We start from the raw sequence: 23815 nt of genomic DNA, 5'->3' as shown, positions 1-23815 counted from the left end.
TTATTTTATGCATTGGTCTTTTATGTAGGTAAAAAGGTAGATTTCTGAAGCAAAAATATAGCACTGATGGCTTTATATTTACCTGTTTAACTAACTTTATTGTTGTTCTTTATTTTTTCATGTGGCTTTGGATTATTGTTTAGTGCCCTTCCATTTCTGCCTAAAAGACTCCTTTTATGGTTTCTTGTAGTTAAGGTCTACTTGCAACAAATTCCTCAACTTTCTGTATTTGGAAATCTCTTAATTTCTCTTTTATTTTGAAGGATAATTTTCTGGGTATAGAATTTTTGGTTGACTTTTTTTCCTCTCAGCACTTGAGGTGTGTCATCCCACTGCCTCTGGCCTCCATGGTTTTTGATGAGAAATTGGCTGCTAATCTTACTGAGGATCCCTTGTTGTGTATGATGACTCACTTTTCTTGCTGCCCTCAAGATTCTCTCTGTCTCTCAGTATTTTGAATATAATGTATGGATCTTTTTAAATTCTACTTGGAGTTTTCTGAACTTATTGGGTGGTTAGATTTTTCTTTTTTTTTGGTTTGTTTTGTTTTTCAACCATTATTTGTTCAGATATTCTTCCTGCTCCTTTCTCTTGCCTTGCCTTTCGGACTGTCTTTATACCTTTGTTGGTCTGGACTGTAGTGTCCCACAGGTCTCTTAAACTGTGCTCATTTTTCTTCATTCCTTTTTCTTTCTCCTCCTCAGACTACATAGTTAATAAAATCACACACGAATAGTAATCAAGAACTATTAATTTGAGTTTTACTGAACCACAGTCATAGCTGTTAGTTATTTGATGTAGTATACTGTATGAATTGACATAGGCCATGTCCCCTATGGTAGAGGATGAAACAGCATTGTGTACCAATTTTGGCTCTTAAAGTGTCTGCCCAGAAGTGACACAAGTAATTTCCCTTCGTGATTTATAGGTCAAAGTCAGTCACATGACCAAACCTAATTTTAAGTGGGCAGGAAAGCACAGTTCTCTGTGCCCAGGAGTGAAGAATATATTATTTGTCAATAGCTTGAATGACAACCAGGTGTGTGTACAGGGTGATTGTACCTGTCTGTCTCTGACAAGCCTCTGTTACTAAGCAGGAACTATAATTCTCAGTATGCTTTTCTTATCTTCTTTCAAAAACGACTGGGATAAAGTGGTCTGAAAAGACATTTCTACTGGCACTGTCCAAACCCAGGCCTCCCTCATGTAGTCTTTTTTTTTTTTTTTAAAGATTTTATTTATTTGACAGAGAGAGACACAGTGAGAGAGGGAACCCAAGCAGGGGGAGTGGGAGAAGGAGAAGCAGGCTTCCCGCTGAGCAGGGAGCCCGATGTGGGGCTTGATCCCAGGACCCTGGGATCATGACCTGAGCTGAAGGCAGACGCTCAACGACTGAGCCACCCAGGTGCCCCCCTCATGTAGCCTTATTGACAGTCTCCTAATTAATCTACAGATGCCACTCCCTCTCTCCATTCCATTCCCAGTCCATTTCTTTCTGCAGATGATGTTATTGTTAGTCTCCTTAACTCTCTAGTAGTTTTCAGTGGCCTAGGATCTGGAGTTGAAGCCACAGGCTCACATGTCAGTTCCTTTACTTACTAGCTCTGTGACCATGAGCAAAATTCTTAATATTTCTAAGCTTTAGTTTCTTTTCTGGAAAAAGGGGGAAACTAATGCCTGTCTCAAGGGATTATAAACATTCAGTTGGGATAATATGTGCAGAACATTCTGTACACTCATACTTAGTAAATGCTCAATTTATTCCTATATTTCCTGACATTCAGTGCTCTTTATAACCTGGTTTTATCTTTCCAGTCTCATCTTCCATGATTGCCTTCCAAAAGTCTGATACTATACTCTCAAAGTATTGTTGAACTATAATAATTTCTATCAGAAAGTTAGATTTTTTTTATAAGTGTAATTTTTTTTCCTTAAAGCTTTTATTTATTTATTTGACACAGATCACAAGCGGGGTGAGGGGGTGCAGAGGGAGAGGGAGAAGCAGGCTCCCAGCTGAGCAGGGAGCCTGACGCGGCGTTCGATCCCAGGACTCTGGGATCATGACCTGAGCTGTAGGCAGACGTTTAACCGACTGAGCCACCCTGGCACCCCTGTTAGTGTAATTCTTAACATTTTACTAAATTTTATTATATTTGGAGGAAGAGATGGAAACTTCCATGTGAAATTTATTTCTAGTTTTATAATGGGAGTCATTGAGGAGTCAGGATTTGCTTAAATTTGTTTAAAATTCTTATACTGTAGCTCTCTAATAAATGAGAGTATTTATATGAAGGAAAATAGAGGGCTTCCAGTTTGAAGATGGTGATAAGGTTTTTTTTTCATCCTTCCTTCTGAAAATAACCAAAGTTGAAATACTGTTTCCCTCTTTAATGAAAGTTAGAGGCATCTTTAACCCTTGGGCTAAAAATTGGATAAGGAAGAACATGAAACCCAAGAGCCTAAGGTTAATTACATGATACTGATAAAAAGCAACTTGTTTGGGTCCCATAAATATGGAGAATAAACTAATGGGTACCAAGGGATGGGGGGGGTAGGGGAGGGTGGGTGGGCAAAATGGGTGAAGAGGAGTGGGAGATAACAGGCTTCCATTTATGGAGTGAATAAGCCACAGGGATAAAAGGCACAGCATAGGGAATATAGTCATTGGCATTGATATCACTGTATGGTGACAGATGGTAACTACACTTGGGGTGAGCACAGCATAATGTATATACTTATCAAATCACTGTTTTGTACACCTGAAACTAATGTATACCTGAAACTAATGTAACACTGTACTTCAATTTGAACGATACAAAAAAGAAGAAAAAGAAAAGCAACTCGTTTGATCTGCAAAACCATGGAAAGACCCAGGAATTAGATGTAGTAGTACTATAGAACATAGGAGCGAGCCAGGGGCCATAAACAGGGGGGTTGGTTTAAAAACCTGAATAAAGAATAAGGAGTTTTATGTTTCTGCATCACAGGTGACAGAAAATATATTGTTTAATTAAGCCAGAGGGATTCCAGATGCAGTAGGGCAAGGATGAGATGCTAAACTAAAGGTGGGGATTAGATGAAAGTTGTCATACTGAACAGTAGGATGTCAAGCTTTCTTCTCCTGCTTGGCTCTAGACTTCCAGCTTCCATGCTTAGATATCCCAGGCAGGATGGAGGGATTCTTCCTGGGGAAATTAAACCATTCCAGAAAAATGACCCAACAGGCTCTGATATTTGGAAGACCTCAAGAAAAATGCCAGCTGGCCACGACCAGTTGACAAGCCCAGCTTGACCACACAGAGCTTATGATTGGCTCTTTCTTGTTAACCTGTTCAACATGAATGAACAGCCAGGGGTTGATTGTTGGTCATCTTAGGAAGGCTTCCAGTGTAAAAAAAGAGACACACAACAGGAAGAAGGAAGCTCAAAGGAAGTAGACAATGCAGGGAACAAAGCCAGTTTGAGGGAATGATAATTCACAACCTCAGACAGGTGCTTAACTAAAAGAGGAAACATGGTACTGTGTGAAGAAAGGGGAGGCGGGTGAGAAAGTTCCTGGAAGGAAAGGACATAAGCAGAAATTTCAAGTTCAGTGAAGCATTGGAAGAAACCGTTGAGGAACTCTACCAGTAAGAGAGAAAAAAGGGAAGAATTAGAGTTTAATATGAGGTCCAATATCTAACCTAGTAGGAGTTCCAGAAAAAGATGACAGAAGTGGAGAATTAGTATGTTAAGGAAACAAACATGTAAATTTCCCAGACCCAAACTAAAGACCAGCTTGCAGGTGCTCTGTGCAAACAGTGATAGGTTCACATACTTATTAAAATGTATGTTCTGAAATTTTAGAACTCTGTAGAAATCAAAGGGACATCAATCCTAAGAACTTCCAGATAGGAAAAACATCAAAAATAATCTGTGAATAAGAATGTCCTCGAACTCCAAGCCACACATTAGAGTCTAAAAGACATTGGTGGAGGGGAGGGAGGTGGGGGGATGGGTTAGCCTGGTGATGGGTATTAAAGAGGGCACATACTGAATGGAGCGCACTGGGTGTTATACGCAATGAATCATGGAACACTACATCAAAAACTAATGATGTACTCTATGGTGATTAACATAACAAAAAAAAAGACATTGGTGGAAAGCCTTTAAAATGCTGAAAGAAATACATTGGGTTGAGCTTTTGTTAAGGAATTCGTCAAGCACACACTAGAGAGAACAGTATAATGGTAAACCCTGAACCTATCTCCCACATTCAGAAGTTACCAGTATCTCTTTCTCCCTATGCATGGATGCTTTTGTTATTTTAAAGCAAATTTCAGATATTGTATCATTTCGGCCCTAAATAGTTTTATCAGTAACAAGTAGACATTTTAAAGAAACAAAGCTACAATATTATTATATCTAACAAAATAATTTATTAATATCATCAAATACTTAGTGTTGTTTCCCCCATTTTAATGCAAAACTGTCTTTTTAGGAATTGGTTTGTTCAAACCAGGATCTGTTGCATTTGGTGGATATGTCTTAAGTTTCTATTTTTTACCTAATGGTTTTGTGTGCATTTACTCATTTTATTAATTCCCTGGGTTTGTTATTTTGATAGGGATAACAAAATTGTGATTTTTTTTTTATTCTACCATTCCTTCTGCATTCTGTAGCTGTCATTATGTAAAGAAGAACTTTCTTTCATTATCTATTTGATGTTTATCCTGAAATGTAGTCCATACAGGAAAAACAGAAGGGATGCTTCTTTCCCTTTTGTTACAGTAATGAGTTGTGTCCTCACAACTTCCAGAGGTAACCAACTAGTGAGTGTTTTTAGTATTGCTGTAAATGCAGGGGTTTTTACATTTTTGAGTGCTTATCAATTGCACTCATTCTTTCAGATCAGATTGTCACATCTTTAGCCTGTGGGGGAGCCCGTAAAAGTGGTGTTATTTAAATGACATCCTTGCTCTCAGATGCGAGGCTCATCTTACCATTTCTTGCCCCTGTCTTGGAGTTAAGTCAGCTCTCCAAAGAGCTTTGGTTTCTTTCCATGCAAAATGGTATTTTGAAGCCTGGGACTTGATGCTGATTGTTATTTGGTTGTATTTGCTTTTAGGACTTTTTAGGGTACAGAGATAAGAAGTAAATTTTAGAAAGAGAAAAATATATTGTGAGTTAATACTGAAACCTTTAATTCAAATTAAAGATTAAGCTAAAAGTTAAAGGTTTTAAAAGCTTTAAAATTTTTAAAAATTTGAAAAGTTAAAGTTTTATTTCTCTAGTTTTATATTTGTATATCTTCTCTTATTGATATTCTTGGTTCCTAATAACGTAAACATAATCACTTATTTGCTATATCCTATTGTATATATAGCAACTCCAAAATAATACCACTATTATTATAACAGTATTATTACTGAATACAATTTGATTCTTTCAGGATTTTTATCCTTAGAAGATTTCCCACCAAGAGTGCACCAATACTATTTGAAATCTTATTTGTGCTGCTAGCTCAATACACAATTAAGTTTGCTTATTTGTGCTGCTAGTTCGATGTTCAGTTAAGTTTATTTTCTGTTTTTAGAGATTGGTTTTTGTTGTTGCTTTTAATTTTAATTTGGTTTATTACATGAAATACTTTCATGTCTCAAAGTTTAAAAAAATGTAGCATTCTTTACCCTGTATTCTGTCTTCCATTGGAGACGACCATTTTCATTTTAGTTTTGGCTACCCTTTTCATTTTTAAAATATGAGCACATGCATTTAAACATTTGTATTTCCTTCCCTGTCATACAAATGTAGCATATTATGTACAGTGTTTTGCACCTTAATTTTTCTCACTCAACAAGAGATCCTGGAGATCATTCCAAGGAGTTGAAAGAGTTCTTCCACATTTCCTTTTTTTTGGCTGCATAATATTTTATTTCTTGTGATGCATGTTTTGATTGTAAAATCTTTTGATGTAACAAATTGCTTTGCATGAGCATCATTTTGTGTTGGGATGTGCAGCCTAAAATTTTATACCCAAATACTCATTCAGGTGTCAAAATAAAGACATACCAGACTTGAGAGTTACAACTTTACACCACATACACCTTTCTATGAAGCCGTAATATGTGACCCAAGTAAGAGGAATAAAAAAAATAAAAATAAAGGCTCATAGGAAAGAGGCAAAGAAATGACAAAGGAAAATGTCAGGATGCCAGCTGTGCATTAGACTTAGTAGGGCAGTGGGCACCACAGAGGGATGCCTGGGGGAAGAGGAAATAATAGGTTGTGTGACAGGTTTGACCCCATAGAAGATTATATATTGTTTTTGTCAGAGCTGTTAAGGAATCTGAGAAGACTTCGGTGTAAGTTTAAAGAAAACTAAGCAAATGAAAGCATGCAGTAAAGTTAACTTCAGGAAAATTAACAAGTTATGTGAGAAAAGAAATGTAATCACTGAATACATTGATTGATTGATTGATTGGAGCGAGAGAGACAGAGCACGAGTGGGGCAGAGGGGTGGAGGGAGAGAGAGAATCTCAAGCAGGTTCCACACCCAGCATGGGGCTGGACGTGGGGTTCAGTCTCATGACCCTGAGATCATGACCTGAGCCAAAACCAAGAGTCACATGCTTAACTGAGCCACCCAGGTGCCCCTAATCACTTAATACTTCTTGAAGTAAAAATTATTTAATCATCATAGTGCAAACATTTTTGTATAATTAGGAGGATGGGGGGAAAAAGGAGAATGAGAATGGGAAATTAGTAGGTAATATCTAAATAATGATGCTAAAGCAGTGTGAAGGTACTGTGGAAAACCACTGGGGTAAATAGAAGAAGGTAAAGGTAAAAGAACCGAAGCTGGTTGTGTCCCAATAGAAGACTCCTTCTGGTTTTTTCCTTTATCCTAAGCTTTCTAGCACTATTTGACTGTTTAAATTATGTATATGTATTGCTTTGAAAAATAACTTTAAAACTAGATGTACGTGAAGAATGTCTCAGGAAATTCGTTATAGTGTGTGTATGATTAGCAGTCCAGATATGAGTTATGTAAACTAATAACTCACGGTGTCCTCCTTAGCGGCTATCACAGCAAGCATGTTAATTGAACATGAACCCATGCAGTTTAACTTAGCCATTCGGGCGTCAAGTGTTCCAGGTCATGGCAGTAGCAGAGAAGATAAAGTACCATCAAGCTTCTGTATAGAAAATAATCTGGGCGCCTGGGTGGCTCAGTCGGTTAAGCGGCTGCCTTCGGCTCAGGTCATGATCCCAGGGTCCTGGGATCGAGTCCCACGTCGCGCTCCCTGCTTGGCAGGAAGCCTGTTTCTCCCTCTCCCACTCCCCCTGCTTGTGTTCCCTCTCTTGCTGTGTCTCTCTCTGTCAAATAAATAAATAAAATCTTAAAAAATAAATAAGAATAAAAATAAAATTTAACTGGTGCCCTGGGGCACCTGGGTGGCTCAGTCATTAAGCGTCTGCCTTCGGCTCAGGTCATGATCCCAGGGTCCTGGGATGGAGTCCCGCATAGAGGTCCCTGCTCAATGGAGATCGTGCTTCTCCCTCTCCCTCTGCTGCTCCCCTAGCTTGTGCTCTCTCGCTCACTCTCACGCTATCTCAAATAAATAAATAAAATCTTTTAAAAAATAAGTAAATAGGGCGCCTGGGTGGCTCAGATGGTTGAGCGTCTGCCTTCGGCTCAGGTCATGATCCCAGGGTCCTGGGATCGAGTCCCACATCGGGCTCCCTGCTCCGCGGGAGGCCTGCTCCTCCCTCTGCCACTCTCTCTCTCTGTCTCTCATGAATAAATAAAAATCTTTAAAAAAAGAAAATCATCTAAAACCAGAAAGTAAGCAGACAAGTACCAAGATAATTTTCACAAAGCCAGGAACCTTAAAAGCTGTTGAACATGTTAGACTCTTGACACTTAGTTTTAATAGTATACGTGACTGGAGAGGGAGAAACGTCAGGCTCATTGTTGCCACGAGTAAGTGATAGGTGATAGTAAGGGAACCAGCAGCCATTAAACCCTGGCACAGATACTGAGAAAGAATGGTCCCATGCCATGTAGAGAGGGATTCCAAAACTACTGAATAATCCTTCGGAGGGGTTGTGTGTGGTGGCTCAGTGATGTTGCCATTGATCTAATAAACACTCTTGGTTAGCCATTCAATATGAGGGCGCTACTTGATTTGGCCATTCTGCTATTTATTACCAAGGTTTATGTGAAGTATTTCCTATTGCATCCCTGAATTGACCGTAATTCTGACACATACCTGAAGGATAGGGGAATCGACGATGAGGTGAGGTGTAAGGTAAGAGGAGGTGAGCGTTTGGATCACTTCAGACATGCCCTGTGTTGAAAGGTATATACCTCCCATAGTTGTCCACCTTGGAAAGGGCCATCAGTCATTTAAAAATGTCTGTTGGGTCTCTTGAGAATTTGTTTTTATTTTTTCCCCCTAAGATTCTTTTGCTCTTCTCTCTCAACTCCCACTTCCCCAACACAAGTTACCTTGGTTAAACTCGTTTATCTAAATGGTATCTCTGCTATAATGGAATTTGTTTGTTTTTCATTTGAGAAGCTTAAGGATTAATGCCTGATTTGTAAGTTTGATTATGTTTACTTTATCTGATTGGGTATATATGAGTCACAAAGTGGAGGAGAATTCAGTATCTTTCTCTTTAATCTTGTGTATTTGCTATTTTTTTTTAGGGGAAGTCCACAAATGAAGGGGACACCCCATTTTAAGGAAGAACAGTGTGCTCCAGCATTAAATTTAGAAATGAGGAAACTACTGGATTTGCAAGCACCCATCATGAGGTATAGTACTTTGGTTAAATTTAGCATTTTGTGATGACAATATATAATATAGGTGGTTAATCACATGGCCAGTAGGAAAGTGGATTTCATTTTTTTTCACTGAGGATAATTTTTTTTTAGCTTTAAATGCTTGATTCTTAGATGGTACATTATTATACTTCAGTTATTTAATAAAGCCTATAAATTGAGTATACCAACCATAATTTTATTCAGAAATTTATAGTTTTTGGTAAGATCTGAAATTGTTTAAATGATACAACATAGTGCATGTTACTTGAAATGATACTGATAACAATCATGCAAATTGAGGAAAAGAGAAAGTGTCTTTGTTTCCAAAACCTTCAAAGATTTTGGGAAATAATGTGAATACTTGGAATAAAGTTAAACTTTCTGATCTCAGCATGAATAAATGTTTTGTGGTAAGAAGGCCAGCAATACCAAAATACAAAAAATTACTTTATATCCATTGGTAGAAAAAATGTGTAACATATTTATTTGCTTTATTTCTTTTTTCTTTTTTTTAAAAGATTTTATTTACTTATTTGACAGAGAGAGACACAGCGAGAGAGGGAACATAAGCAGGGGGAGTGGGAGAGGGAGAAGCAGGCTTCCCGCTGAGCAGGGAGCCCGATGCGGGGCTCGATCCCAGGACCCTGGGATCATGACCTGAGCCGAAGGCAGACTCTTAATGACTGAGACACCCAGGCGCCCCTGGCTTTATTTCCTTAATTGCTTTGCATTTGACATTTTAGTTGTCTATGATGTGTGGGTCTTGTTAAAAGTGTATTTTTTAACTTAAAGTTTTTTACTACAGTATTTTTTTCTTTTTTAACAATTCTTTTTAACTGAATCCAGAGTTAAAATTGGACCTCCAAGAACCTTTTGCTGTTTTTGTGCCCGGTCATATATAATCACGAAATTACAATGGTAATATTCCAGCCTTCTATGCATCAAAATAGCCAATATTTCTTATCTTTATTGATAACACTTGCTTTTAAAAAATGATAAATACTAGCAAAAGAGGTAGTCTAATTCAAAATTCATTTTGTTAGGAGTCATTAAAATATTCCTGTCAAAATATCTGCAAATTCTTATGAAAGGAAACATTGATATATTAGATTATATAAAAGTTAAAAAAAGAAACTGGGAAAAAAACACCATAAGTATGATCAAAAGAATACAAACTATGAAAACAAGGAAGTATACTTCCAGTGAGTATCACAAAAGGCCAATTTTCACAACACATAAAGATTTCCTATAGCGAGAAAAAGACAATAGAACAAATGGACACAGAATATAAACAGTTTTCATTTTCTGTATTCCAGTTAATAGATTACATAATAGATCTCTATTAGGAGATTAAATGACTTCTACATATGAACAGTTAGGTAACATACTGTTGGGGAGGAGATCAGGATGAGGAGAACTTTATACATTGGTGGTGGGAGTGTAAATTTATACAGTGTCTCTGGAAATTGATTAAGCAAGGTCTGTCAAAGTTGCAAAAGCCCATGGTCTTTGTCCAGCATTTCTTCTTCTAGGAATTAATCCTACAGATAATTAAAATGACATGCTTATAGGGTTTTTCATTGTTTACAATAACAAAAGATCAGAAACTACCTAAATGTCAATCAGTAGGGAGCTGTTTAATTTTCTTAACTTCTACACAATGGGAAGAGCATGCATCTGTAGAAAAAAAATGAGGGTACTTTTTTTTTTTTTTAGGGGGGTGGAGGGGCAGAGGGAGAGGTAGAGAGAGATTCTTAAGCAGGCTCCATGCCCAGTGCAGACCCCCCCATGGGGCTTGATCTAATGAACCACATTAAGATCATGACCTGAGCTAAAATCAAGAGTTAGATGCCAACCGACTGAGCTACCCAGGGGCCCAAAACTTCCCAAATATGTTGTCAGGTGAGAAAAGCAAATGTACTCTAAATAATAATGCTGACAGTCCTTTTTAAAAGGGAGCTGGTAGTGTTAGAATATGTATTGTTCTGGGCGCCTGGGTGGCTCAGTTGGTTAGGCGACCACCTTTGGCTCGGGTCATGATCCCAGGGCCCTGGGATCGAGTTCCGCATCGGGACCCTGCTCTGCGGGGAGTCTGCATCTCCCTCTGCCTGCCACTCACCCTGCTTGTGCGTGCTCTCTCTGTCTCTCTCTCTCTGTCAAATAAATAAAATCTTAAAAAAAGAATATGTATTGTTCTGGAAAAATGTATAAGAAACGGCATGAGAACTAAGTGGCTAGGCCACAGGTTTGGGGAAAAAGACTTTTTACTTTTGTGGTCTTATTAAATATTGAATTATATGGATGTAGTATATAATATATTGAACTGTATGAATGTAATACCCATGTTTTTAAATTCTGATTCACAGTTCTAATAAAAGCCTTTTTTCACCATTTCTTTTGTTAGAATACAGTACAAATACTGGTGCATATCAAAACTGTATGCAAGTGGTTGGCTCTTGTCTTGCCTTGTTTAGTCCATCTTTTTATGTATTCTTTTTTTTTTTTTTTTTTAAGATTTTATTTATTTGACAGAGACAGCGAGAGAGGGAACACAAGCAGGGGGAGTGGCAGAGGGAGAAGCAGGCTTCCTGCGGAGCAGGGAGCCTGATGCGGGGCCCGATCCCAGGACCCTGGGATCATGACCTGAGCCGAAGGCAGATGCTTAACGACTGAGCCACCCAGGCACCCCTTATGTATTCTCTTCAAAGAAAAAGAATGTTATTTGCTTCAATGTGATCAGGGTTACAGAGGATTGAGTTCGAGTTACGATCGCTTTGGTCGGGAGGTTACTCTTTACCTCAGGTGCAATTTCAGCACAGATTCAAGAGTGTAACTTGGTACATAAGGAATGTGGAATGTCTGTGGACGCACTGCGCAAGCATGGCTTTCTGCCTCTACCCACTGACAAGCTGTCGGGCTCATGGGGATGGGATAGAAAAAGAGGCTTTAAAAAAAGAAATCCTGGGGCGCCTGGGTGGCTCAGTTGGTTAAGCGACTGCCTTCGGCTCAGGTCATGATCCTGGAGTCCCGGGATCGAGTCCCGCATCGGGCTCCCTGCTCGGCAGGGAGTCTACTTCTCCCTCTGACCCTCCTCCCTCTCATGCTCTCTGTCTCTCATTCTCTCTCTCTCAAATAAATAAATAAATAAATAAATCTTAAAAAAAGAAATCCTGACATCTTGTACAAATGTGGGTTTGTTTGTTTTAGTCAGGTGCTAGTTTTTAATATACAAGTTTAGGTGACTGGAAATCTCTAAGGTTTTTCTCAGAACTTGAGAAAAATAATTGCATTTTAGAGCGGTATTATTAGCACCTGTAATGCATACTTGTTGGAAATGTGATTGGAGATAAGCTGTGTGATCTTGCACTGAGGGAGAAGACATGATATTTGGACTTTATAACCAACTATTTTCCTGCCCACAACCAAAGATATAAGTCATATGGAACTACAGATAATGGTTAAACTGTTGGTTGTAGACATAATATGGCAAGACTTTTGCCATCTTTTAGGTTTTGCTTGAAGAAAGAATAGGATTAATGGTAAGCATCCAACATTTGTGATTATTTGAGGATTGAGAATGTTTAAAAGGTGAGAAGTACTAATATAATTTATAATTAAAACTCAGTCTATTTCTTTAATACTACATAATAAATACTAATAAATACCACAGTTTATTCCATATCTTCCTCCCCAGCACTTAGGAAAGCCCTATGTAGTATATAGTATTTAATATTTGTTAGGCCATTAAAATATATTTACATATTTGAGAATTGGTAATTATGAATTAGATATTTCCCATTAAGAATACTTGTGTTCCCTCTCTTGCTGTCTCTCTCTCTGTTAAATAAATAAATAAAAATCTTTAAAAAAAAAAGAATATTTGATTAATCAGAAATGCTAATCTGCTTTCAAGATCCTACCATTATGTTTCTAAGATCCTAAATTAAGGGGGGTGGGGAGGCACCTTTGGGATATCAGTTATCTGTTAAAAAGCCTACAAAGTCAGTGATTGGAGAGGCTCTCTGAAGATATAACTCAGAGTATATTTATGTATATTTTGTGTATTTTTATACTCAGGGTTGATCTTCAAAATACTTAAAAACCAGTGCAGCATGAAAAGAAATGTGAGAGCAGTTATTGGTACAGAACCCTGATATCCCCTTATGCCAAGTGTTAATCCTTTAGTTGTTGGATCTTTGTGACACTGGCGGTCAGAGGGCACGTATTTGCGTGGCATGGACTGAGGCCTGTTTGCTGACTTGATGGAAATACTCAGTATTTTAACAACTCATATCAGCCTTTGTTTTAATGAGTTTGTTTACTTTCAGTTGAATGAGGGGGATTTTATCTTTTCCTGTGGATTCTTTATCATGTTTATCATAGTTACTTTATTTATTTATTTTTTTTTAAAGATTTTATTTATTTATTTGAGAGAGAGAGAACACATGAGAGGGGATAGGGTCAGAGGACGAAGCAGACTCCCTGCCGAGCAGGGAGCCCGATGCGGGACTCGATCCCAGGACTCCAGGATCATGACCTGAGCCGAAGGCAGTCGCTTAACCAACTGAGCCACCCAGGCGCCCTATCATAGTTACTTTAAAGTCATTATCTTTTAATTCCAACATCAAGATTGACGGAGCCTGTTTATGTGGATAGATTTTTCTCTTGACTCTGGGTCACGTTTTCCTGTTTCCCCACACATCTGGTCATTTTTTGTCATAGCACTGTAGATGACAGTGTAGAGACTCTGAATTCTACTAACTTCGTCAGAAGAGTACTGAGTTTTGCCTAGTAGGCAGTTAAATTACTGCAGGGTGACCTTGATCTTGTTCCTGTCATATGCAGTGATTCTTCTAGGGAATTAGGAACAGGAGAGAAGGAGGATATAGTTGGAGAAAACCTAGGCTGACTCCTGCTGACTGAAGATCCCTGGTAAACCAGGGACTGTTCCAGTAAATTGCTTCTCTTGACATGTAGCAGCAGATATAAAACATAATTTTTTTTATATTCTGTTCACTACATGCTACATATAAATTTTACACTAAAATGTAAATTTGAAGGGGAAGAATAATACTTCAGAGGTGAACCTTCCGTAAACTCAATTGATTACAAATACTCTGAAGTTTAAGAAATGGAGCTGGGTAAGGGGACGTATTATTCTATTGTTTTTAATATTTTTATAGTAGGGAAGAAAACACAGTTCTTCATTGTCTGAACTCCTTGGGGAATGAGTCATTGAACTCAGCTTATAAAGGATTGAAGGTTTACTTTAAGAATTAAAACATTACAACCCCCCCCCGCCATTATGGATTAAAATATTTCTGAAATATAGTCTTCTAACTATGAAAGAAAACTTAGTAGTGTATAATATTATAGACACCACATTTTTCATTCTTCTTTGTATTCTTCATAGCATTTGATGCTTTCTTAAATATTTTAAAGATTTTATTTATTTGAGAGAGAGAGCTCAAGTGGGGTGAGGGGCAGAGGGAGAAGCAGACTCCCCACTGAGCAGAGAGCCCAACGCAGGGCTTGATCTCAGGACCCTGGGATCACGACCTGAGCCGAAGGCAGACGCTTAACTGACTGAGCCGCCATCCAGGCGCCCCTAGCATTTGATACTCTTGAGTACTCTTAAATCCATCTTACTCCCTTGGTTGTCTTGATAGAGCAGTTTCCACTGGTTCCCCTGGTTCTCCTTTTCTTTCTCAGTGTGGGTACCTTTGCACTGTCATTCATAGATTCCCCTTTCCTCTTGCCCTTTGTCCCTTCTGCTGCCTCCCACAAGCGTTTAGTGCCAAATATAACTAGCACTGCCTTAGGGCCTGGGCACATAAGAGTAAGCAAAGTGAGCATTTATTTGCCATTAGGTAAGTATATGTTAAATCTCTTTGTAAATAGGTTAAGTGCTGTGATCATACTCCATAATTACTTCTCAGGTCAACTGAGCCATCTTCTGAAGGGAGAAACTATTTTTTTTAACCTCGAAATCTCAAAAATCATTTGTTAATTTTAACGCAGAGCATATTACCTGTCGTAGAGCATGGGCTTTATAAATGCTTGTTGTGTGAATGAACAATGTGAGGCTCAGTGATGCTCTAGAAATACTGGGGTCTAGAACTGTGCGTGCTAATAAAGTAGCCTCTAGTCAAATGAAGTTCCTTAAATTTAAATTAGTTAAAAGTAAACAAAGTTAAAAATTCAGTTCTTTTGGGGCACCTGGGTGGCTCAGTCATTAAGCGTCTGCCTTCGGCTCAGGTCATGATCCCAGGGTCCTGGGATCAAGCCCCACATCGGGCTCCCTGCTCCGCAGGAAGCCTGCTTCTCCCTCTCCCACTCCCCCTGCTTGGGTTCCCTCTCTCGCTGTCTCTCTCTCTGTCAAGTAAATAAATAAAATCTTAAGGAAAAAAAAAAAGAGAATTCAGTTCTTTTGTCACAGTAGCCATGTTTTAGGTGTACAGCCCCCACGTGTGGTTGCTGGTTACCGTGTTTGATAATATAGATACAGAGCATTTCCATCACCGCAGAAGGTTCTGTTGGCCAGGGCTAGAGGATTATTACCTCCGCTTTATGGCTCCAGGTTGTCAGCCTCTCATAAGTTGTTCTTTTTATGGGTTCTTTGCCTTTTTCCTTTCTTGTCAGCTTTCATTTATCCTTCCATCTTCGAATTTGCTGTTTCAGTGTTTCTAGTTTTTAGAAAAGTGGTTGATCAAGTTTGTGACAATGACTGCCCATAGTCTTTATTTTTTCCAGAATTTCTGATTCTAGATTAAATTATACTTATATGAACCTACTAGATAGCTAAGTTGTAGATGACAGTTTTGTAAGTCGGTTCATGATCCTCTCTCTATGAATATTCTCCAGAGCAATTATATTCATACTCATTGCTTTCCCAGTATGCTCTCTTAACAGGTAATTGGTTCTAAATTGCTTATTTCCTTACAGTTTGCAGTCCGTGCTCGAAGATCTCCTCGTTGCTACTTCTGACGGACTTCTTCATCTTATTCACTGGGAAGGAATGACAAATGGAAGGAAAGCTATTAATCTTTGCACAGTACCTTTTTCAGTAGATCTGCAGTCTTCTAGAGGTAGTTATACCTTCTGCATGGGGTAGAACCAGATGTTTGATATTTGATATAATCTTAGGTATTTGCTGTGGGTGAACATTGATTCTTCTACTTGGGAATTAATTATACAAAGGGAGTGTGTGTGTGTAGGAAGGAATGATTTAATTGTTCTTAGGTCATTATTTTTGCCCTATTAACTGTCCTTACAGGGTTTGCAAACAAAAATGTGATGGCATTATTTACTATATTTATATTCATATTTCATGTACTTATGTTTTCATCAGCAGGTTCATTCCTGGGTTTTGCAGATGTGCACATCAGAGACATGGAATACTGTGCCACACTTGATGGGTTTGCTGTTGTGTTTAATGATGGTAAAATTGGATTTATTACACCAGTGTCAAGTAGATTTACTGCAGAGGTAAGACTTTTACTATGGAATGTTTATTTTCTTTATTTTACATTTATTAATTTTAGTTTTTGTTGTTAAATCCCTCCCCTGCTTTCCTTACTTAAGATTTTAGGGTTATTGTTAACTAATTTTTAAAATCAAAGTAATATATATAATACTTAAAAATAATTAGACAGGGGCGCCTGGGTGGCTCAGTCGTTAGACGTCTGCCTTCGGCTCAGGTCATGATCCCAGGGTCCTGGGATCGAGCCCCGCATCGGGCTCCCTGCTCAGCAGGAAGCCTGCTTCTCCCTCTCCCACTCCCCCTTCTTGTGTTCCCTCTCTCACTGTCTCTCTCTGTCAAGTAAATAAATAAAATCTTAAAAAATAAAAAAATAAAAATAAAAATAATTAGCCAATTCTATTAGATATGTTGAAGAGAAATGATAGTTCCCTGCCCTGTTTCCTGCTGTCTTCACACCCAGTTTCCATTCTCAGAGGCATCCACTTTGTTTTTCTTTACTGGTTATTTTGTTATTTATCTTCAGTACTCTCCGTGTTTTCTTTACTTTTTGTTTTTATTAACATATAATGTATTATTTGTTTCAGGGGTACAGGTCTGTGATTCATCGGTCTTCCACAATTCCCTCCCCAATGTCCATCACCCAGCCACCCCATCCCTCCCACCCCCCTCCACTCCAGCAACCCTCAGTCTGTTTCCTGAGATTAAGAGTCTTGTATGGTTTGTCTCCCTCTCGGGTTTAGTCTTGTTTAATTTTTCCCTCCCTTCCCCTCTGATCCTCAGTTTTTAGGCTTTTTATTGACTTCCCGCTGCGGGAAGAGACCATTTCCTTCCCTGTTGCTACCACACTCTTATATTCTTCCCATCTTCCTAGTACAGCTTTTCATAGTTAATGGTTAATTAATATATGATTAGTTAATATATGAATTTGGTTTCAGTGACAGAGACCCAAAGTTAAAATTTGGATTCACTGAAAGCTGTGTGGATTTTGGTGGGTTTGATTGACCCTAATCTTCACCATAGGGTGAGCTAACTAGATTATTTCCTTCTGTATCCAGTGCTCATTGGAAGAGAGTCCTGCAGTTCTTTCCAGAGAATATATACCTGGCTGGCCCAGTATTCTGGGTTTTCAATTATGGAAGTGTTAAATTTTAGAGGGTCTGAATTCACTTATCTATGTTCTCAGTGTGGTCCAGAGACCACCAGGTTTTTTTATTCTGTTTTTCTCCAAAGAAAAATCTCCAGTTTTCTGTTGGAGTGAAGGTGGGGTATTTTTTAGCTGCTCAGATTGGGAAGATATTATGGGCACACCCAGCTGATGTTTAAATAGGCTTTAAAAGACTAAAAGTCCTACTCTTTTTAGTCCAGCCTTTCTGAGGAATCTATATCCTCAAGCCTTTTGTGCACCCTACAATGTAAATTTAGCTGTTTCTCAACATTCTTTAATGCAGGTTAAAGATTCTACTCATCCATATGCTACCTAGCTTTTACAATTTTCTGATACTACCTCCTGTCCCATTCGTTGTCCTTGTCAGTTTATGCTGTTGAAAAAATCTGTTAGAAAAGTTGGGGCTTTAAGAGTCAGAGAAGCTAAATATTCATATTCAGTCTACTGTCTTTAACTGGAAAAGATTTTTTTTTTTTTTTTTAATTTTATTTATTTGAGGGGCGCCTGGGTGGCTCAGTCGTTAGGCGTCTGTCTTCGGCTCAGGTCATGGTTCCAGGGTCTGGGATCGAGCCCCACATCGGGCTCCCTGCTCAGCGGGAAGCCTGCTTCTCCCTCTCCTACTCCCCCTGCTTGTGTTCCCTCTCTCGCTGTGTCTCTCTCTCTGTCAAAATGAATAAATAAAATCTTTTAAAAAAAAAAAGTTAAATTTTATTTGAGAGAGAAAGAGACAAGCGGGGGAAGAGGCAGAGGGAAAGGGAAATCCCAAGACCCCTAGATCATGACCTGAGCTGAGGGCAGATGCTTAACCAACTGAGCCACCCAGGCACCCCAGATTTTAAATTTTTAAGGGCATATTGTTTTCTACAGTGTCAGCTTTAATATTCCTAAAACTGTTTTTCATTATCATCTTTATTCACAGAGTATTAAATAGTACATTTGTGGTAACATGTCAATATATAAGAATACAAACAAGCTTTTGAGGAATTTAATTTTTTACAAGGTATATTTGTAATTATGTTTGGGATTTAAATGTTTTTATTGAAAACAAAAATCTGAGAGCTGAAAAAAGTGATTCATTTATGAGTATCAGCTTTTGTAATTTTTTAAAAAAGATTTTATTTGTCAGAGAGAGTGCGCACGAACAGGGGTAGCTGCAGTTGGAGGGAGAAGCAGGCTCCCTGCTGAGCAAGAAGGTCAATACAGAACTCCATCCCAGGTCCCTGGGATCATGACCTGAGCCAAAGGCAGTCACTTAACTGACTGAGCCACCCAGGCACCCCTTAGCTTTTATCATTTTTTATTAGTATTTGGTTAAAGAAAATTTTCCAGTAAATTAAGAATCTAAAAAATAACGAAAAGCAGATGAACATTATTAAATAAGTTAGAAAATACAAATTAGGAGAATACATATGTATACTACTGGTAATTGGGAAATAAACTAATGACATATTTGTATTAGACATTATTTAAGTGCTTTGACATTATTTAAGTGCTTTGTAAAAATTCTGTCTGGCATTTTTGATGCATTTAACAGATGTATTAAAATATGTCAGATTATGCCACTCCTCTTCTCAGAACCGTCTAGTAGCACTAGATAATTAGGACAAAACCTACTTAAGACAACTAAAAAAGCTGGAGAAAAAAAATTTTAAATGTGCCTGAAGGCTCTGGACAGTTAACAAGACCGCAAAGAATCACCAGGCAAGGGAGGCGGAGGCCCAGTGAGCTAAGCCCAGTATGTGAGGCTACAGTGAGCACAAACAGCAGGGCTGTATGTGGTGACTTGGATGGGTCTCACAAATGTGCTGAGTGAAAGCACCTAGACACAAAAGAATATGTGCTATGATTTTATTTTATGTAAAATTAAAAATAAAAACATAGGCCATTCTAAATTAGAGTTTATAGGGATGCATGTTCTTGGTCTAAAGGAAAAGAAGGAAATGATTACCAATTTAGTCTAGATATTGGTTACTTCTGTGGTAGGGTGAGGGTATATTGATCAGGAGGGACACTGTTGGGGGGCTTTTAGATACTGATAATTCTTGGCCTGAGTACTAGCTAATTCCACACTTTGTGATATTATTGAGATTTACAATCTTGGTTTTTGTATTCTTCTTTAATGTATTATTCATAATGGAAAACTTTTTAAAAATTAAAGATACCCCAATGACTCCCTGTATATAAATTAGAGAAAAAGCCAAAGAAGTTTTTATAGTGGCTTTCAAAGCCCTATAAATTTGGCCTCCTTTTACATCTGTGACCTCATCTACTACTACTACTACTCCTTCCATCCTTGCTTTCCACTCCATCTGCATAGCTTCTTTGATGTACTCAGAACATGCTTAAATGGTACTAGAGTAGGGCCTTTGTACTTGTTACATCTCCTTGAGTACTTTCCTCAAAATGTACCTGCATGGGGGGAACTGTTTAATATTGTATCCTTCTCCCATACTCTCTGTTTCTTATCATTGCTTTATTATTTTTTCTATAGTATTTACCAATCTCAGTATACCGTACAATTTTTTTTTTTTAACTTGACCGCCTCCTAACAAATAGAAGGCAAGGATACAAGGCATGAATTTTGGTGTTTTTGAATATCTGCTACATTCTCAGCACCTAGAGCAGTGCTGGGTGAATAGTGGGCACCTGGAAAATAGTTGTTACAGAAATCAGTTAATTTTAATCTAAGCAGTGGTCCAGGGAAATAATGCTCAGTGCTATCTTTACCACTTTTTTGTCATCTAAAATAGTTTGTAGTTTTATTATTAAAATTGAAAATTAAAATTCCTACAAAAAAGGAAGCAGATATGCCATGTTTAGATAATTGATTATATAGCTCATTTGGGAATTAAATAAAATCTATAGTATTTTAAACAGAGCTGTAATTGGATCTTGTAGTGTTTACTGTTGCAATCATCCAAAAATAGTTCTATATTGTAGTGTGTTGTGTTTTTGTGCTTATTAAACTAATAGTCATGATGACCTTTGCCTTAGAATTTATAATCTAAGACATCCTTGATTTGACAAATAAAAACATAGAGTGGAGCTGAATCTATTCTGTTTTCTGTATTGAAAATAAAATAACATATAAGCTTAATAATTTCATTCATTTATTGAATACTTGTTGAATGAAACTGTATGTTTATTGAAGGAGAATTATACTGATTACAGTATATTTGGACAGCACTTTTAAAACCATTATTTTTCTTTATTATAGCAGCTTCATGGAGTTTGGCCACAAGATGTTGTTGATGGAACTTGTGTAGCAGTAAATAACAAGTATCGACTCATGGCATTTGGTTGTGCAAGGTAATTGATAGACTTTTTCATTTTAAGAGTCATCGTCAAAAATAATGAGCTTTGTTTTTTTTTAATATTTTTTTTAAATGTAAAGTGTTCTAAACATACTTGTAAACTTTTTCATGCCTATCATAATTTAGGAATCAGCCTTAATATAAAATCTGAAAGCATTTTATTAGATTGAAGCAAACAGATTTAAAGGGTAGATTTAGAATATTGAGTGTTTTAAAGGTAAGCTTTAAAGGTGAGCTTTTCTTCAGTGGTAGGAACTTGTAATTGAGTTACATATTAAAAAGATTAAGTCAGCCTAAATTTAAGTTCCTTATATTTAAAAGAAGATCAGGAAGATATTTTTCTTTTTTTAAAAATAATCCTTTCTTCTGGCTAGTATCCAAAATCTGTAAAGAACTTTAATCAAACTTAGCAATCAAAAAATAAAAAATCCAGTTAAGAAATGGGCAGAAAACATCAATAGACATTTCTGCAAAGAACACATACAAATGGCTTACAGACACACGAAAAGATGCTCGACATCACTCATCATCAGGGAAATACAAATCAAAACCACAATGAGATACCACCTCACACCTGTCAGAACAGCACAGGGAACAGCAGGTGTTAGCGAGGACACACAGAAAGGGGAACCCTCTCGCACTGTTGGTGGGAATGCAAACTGGTGCAGCCACTCTGAAAACAGTACGGAGGTTCCTCAAAACGTTAAAAATAGAACTACCCTGTGATCCAGCGATTGTACTACTAGGTATTTATGTAAAGGATACAAAAATGCTGATTCGAAGGGGCACATGCACCCCAGTGTTTATAGCAGCAATGTCCATGATAGCCAAAACATGGCGAGAACCCAAATGTCCGTCGACTGACGAATGGATAAAGAAGATGTGGTATATATACAATGGGATATTACTCAGCCATCAGAAAGAATGAAATCTTACTATTTGCAATGACATGGATGGAGCTACGGTGTATTATGCTAAGTGAAATAAGTCCAAGAAAGACAAATACCGTATGAGGTCTTTTTTTTTAAAAAAAGGTTTTATTTATTTGAGAGAGAAAGAGCATAAGCAGGGGGAGGGGCAGACGGAAAGGGACAAGCAGACTCCCTGTTGAGCAGGCACGGGCTTGATCCCAGGACCCCGAGACCGTGACCTGACCCGAAGTCAGACACTTAACCGATAGAGCCACCCAGGTGCCCCAACAAATACCATGTGACTTCACTCATGTGGAATTTAAGAAACAAAACATGAACATCGGGGAGAAAAGGAAAAATAAGATAAAAATAGAGGGAGGCAAACCGTAAGAGATTCTTAACAGTAGGGAACAACCTGAGGGTTGCTGGAATGGAGATTGGTGGGGAGGATGGGCTAGACAGGTGATGGGCATTAAGGAGGGCACTTGTGATGAGCACTGGGTGTTGTATACAACTGATGAATCACTAAATTCTACCCCTGAAACTAATACTACACTATGTGTTAACTAAGTAGAATTTAAATAAAATCTTGAAAGAAAAAAATAATCCTTTTTAAGACATCAGTGTTGACATTGCCTTTGAATTTGTGGATGTGCCTTAATGAGCAAATTTAAAGCTCACACATAGGATCAATTTCTTGTTTTAATTCTGATAATGCAGGTTTTAGAAGTAAAAGTGAATACAGATTATTCATTCAACAAATATCTTTGTGTCTCCCATGCACTGGGCACAATTCTAAGCACTTGGGATATGTTAGAAAAGAATAAGATACCTGACTTTGTTGAGCTTATATTCTAGATCAAGTAAAAAGATTATATTAGAATCTTAATAGTAATGCCTTACAATATGTATAGTGCTTTTTTAGCCTTCAAAATTCTCTTAAATATGAAATTTCATTTTGCCCTCAAAATGAGACTTAGTAGTTCTATAGAACATACGTCTAGTATTACTTCTAGCTACATCAAGTTCAGTATCACAGTATTTTGATTAGTGTAAATAATACACTATTGTTTACACTATTGTGTACAATAATACACAATATACAATAGTATAAATCATCACGTTCTTTACACTCAATCTGTGAAGTGATGAATCCAACACACTGCTTCTCAGGAGATAAATGTAGAAATAGAAGTAAATTTAGCTTAGTATAGGAAAGAAGGAAAAGTATTTTTTCATATTTATGGATTTGATTTGGTCACATTTTGTTTAGAATTTTTAAATCTATGTTTATTAGCACATTTTACCTATAATTTTTCTTTTTCTTACTCTGCTAATTAACCAAGGTTATGCTTGTGTCAGAAAGCAAATTGAAGAGCTGTTCCTCACTTTCTCTGTTTATCTTTGAGTGTGTGCTTGAATTTGTCAATGAAGCTATCTGAGACTAGAATTTTCTTTGTGGGAACTTTTGGATTACTGATTCAATTCAGTTTTTTTTTTTTTTTTAAAGATTTTATTTATTTATTTGAGAGAGAGAGAGAATGAGAGACAGAGAGCATGAGAGGGAGGAGGGTCAGAGGGAGAAGCAGACTCCCTGTCGAGCAGGGAGCCCGATGCGGGACTCGATCCCGGGACTCCAGGATCATGACCTGAGCCGAAGGCAGTCGCTTAACCAGCTGAGCCACCCAGGCGCCCCTCAATTCAGTTTTAAAAGTAGATTTAAGGTTTAGATTTTCTCTTTTCCTAAGTCATTTTTTTAAATTTTATTATGTTATGTTAATCACCATACATTACATCTTTAGTTTTTGATGTAGTGTTCCATGATTCATTGTTTGTGTATAACACCCAGTGCTCCATTCAGTACATGCCCTCCTTAATACCCATCACCAGGCTAACCCATCCCTCCACCCCCCACCCCTCTAGAATCCTCAGTTTGTTTCTCAGAGTCCATAGTCTCTCAAGGTTTGTCTCCCCCTCCAATTCCCCCCCCTTCATTTTTCCCTTTCTGCTATATTCTTCTTCTTTTTCTTTTTTTTTAACATATAATGTATTATTTGTTTCAGAGGTACAGATCTGTGATTCAACAGTCTTACACAATTCACAGCGCTCACCATAGCACATACCCTCCCC

The 23815-nt window shown here is 37.8% G+C and overlaps 1 protein-coding gene across 1 annotated transcript in view; it reads left to right on the top strand.

Moving 5' to 3' along the window:
* The window catches only part of RIC1 (RIC1 partner of RAB6A GEF complex), a 76009-nt gene that overhangs the window by 7917 nt on the left and 44277 nt on the right, over window positions 1-23815 (top strand). The window contains exons 3-6 of the mRNA XM_081802676.1: window positions 8696-8803; window positions 15758-15900; window positions 16164-16300; window positions 20678-20769. Coding sequence (XP_081658802.1) covers window positions 8696-8803; window positions 15758-15900; window positions 16164-16300; window positions 20678-20769 — 480 coding nt within the window. The remainder of the gene's footprint in view (window positions 1-8695; window positions 8804-15757; window positions 15901-16163; window positions 16301-20677; window positions 20770-23815) is intronic.

Source organism: Leptonychotes weddellii, chromosome 14, assembly GCF_054177405.1.
Source record: "Leptonychotes weddellii isolate Sample4059 chromosome 14, ASM5417740v2, whole genome shotgun sequence".
In the NCBI taxonomy this organism is placed as follows: Eukaryota; Metazoa; Chordata; class Mammalia; order Carnivora; family Phocidae; genus Leptonychotes; species Leptonychotes weddellii.
The sequence above is the reverse complement of the archived record's forward strand: the minus strand, read 5'-3'. Positions and strand labels throughout refer to the sequence as shown.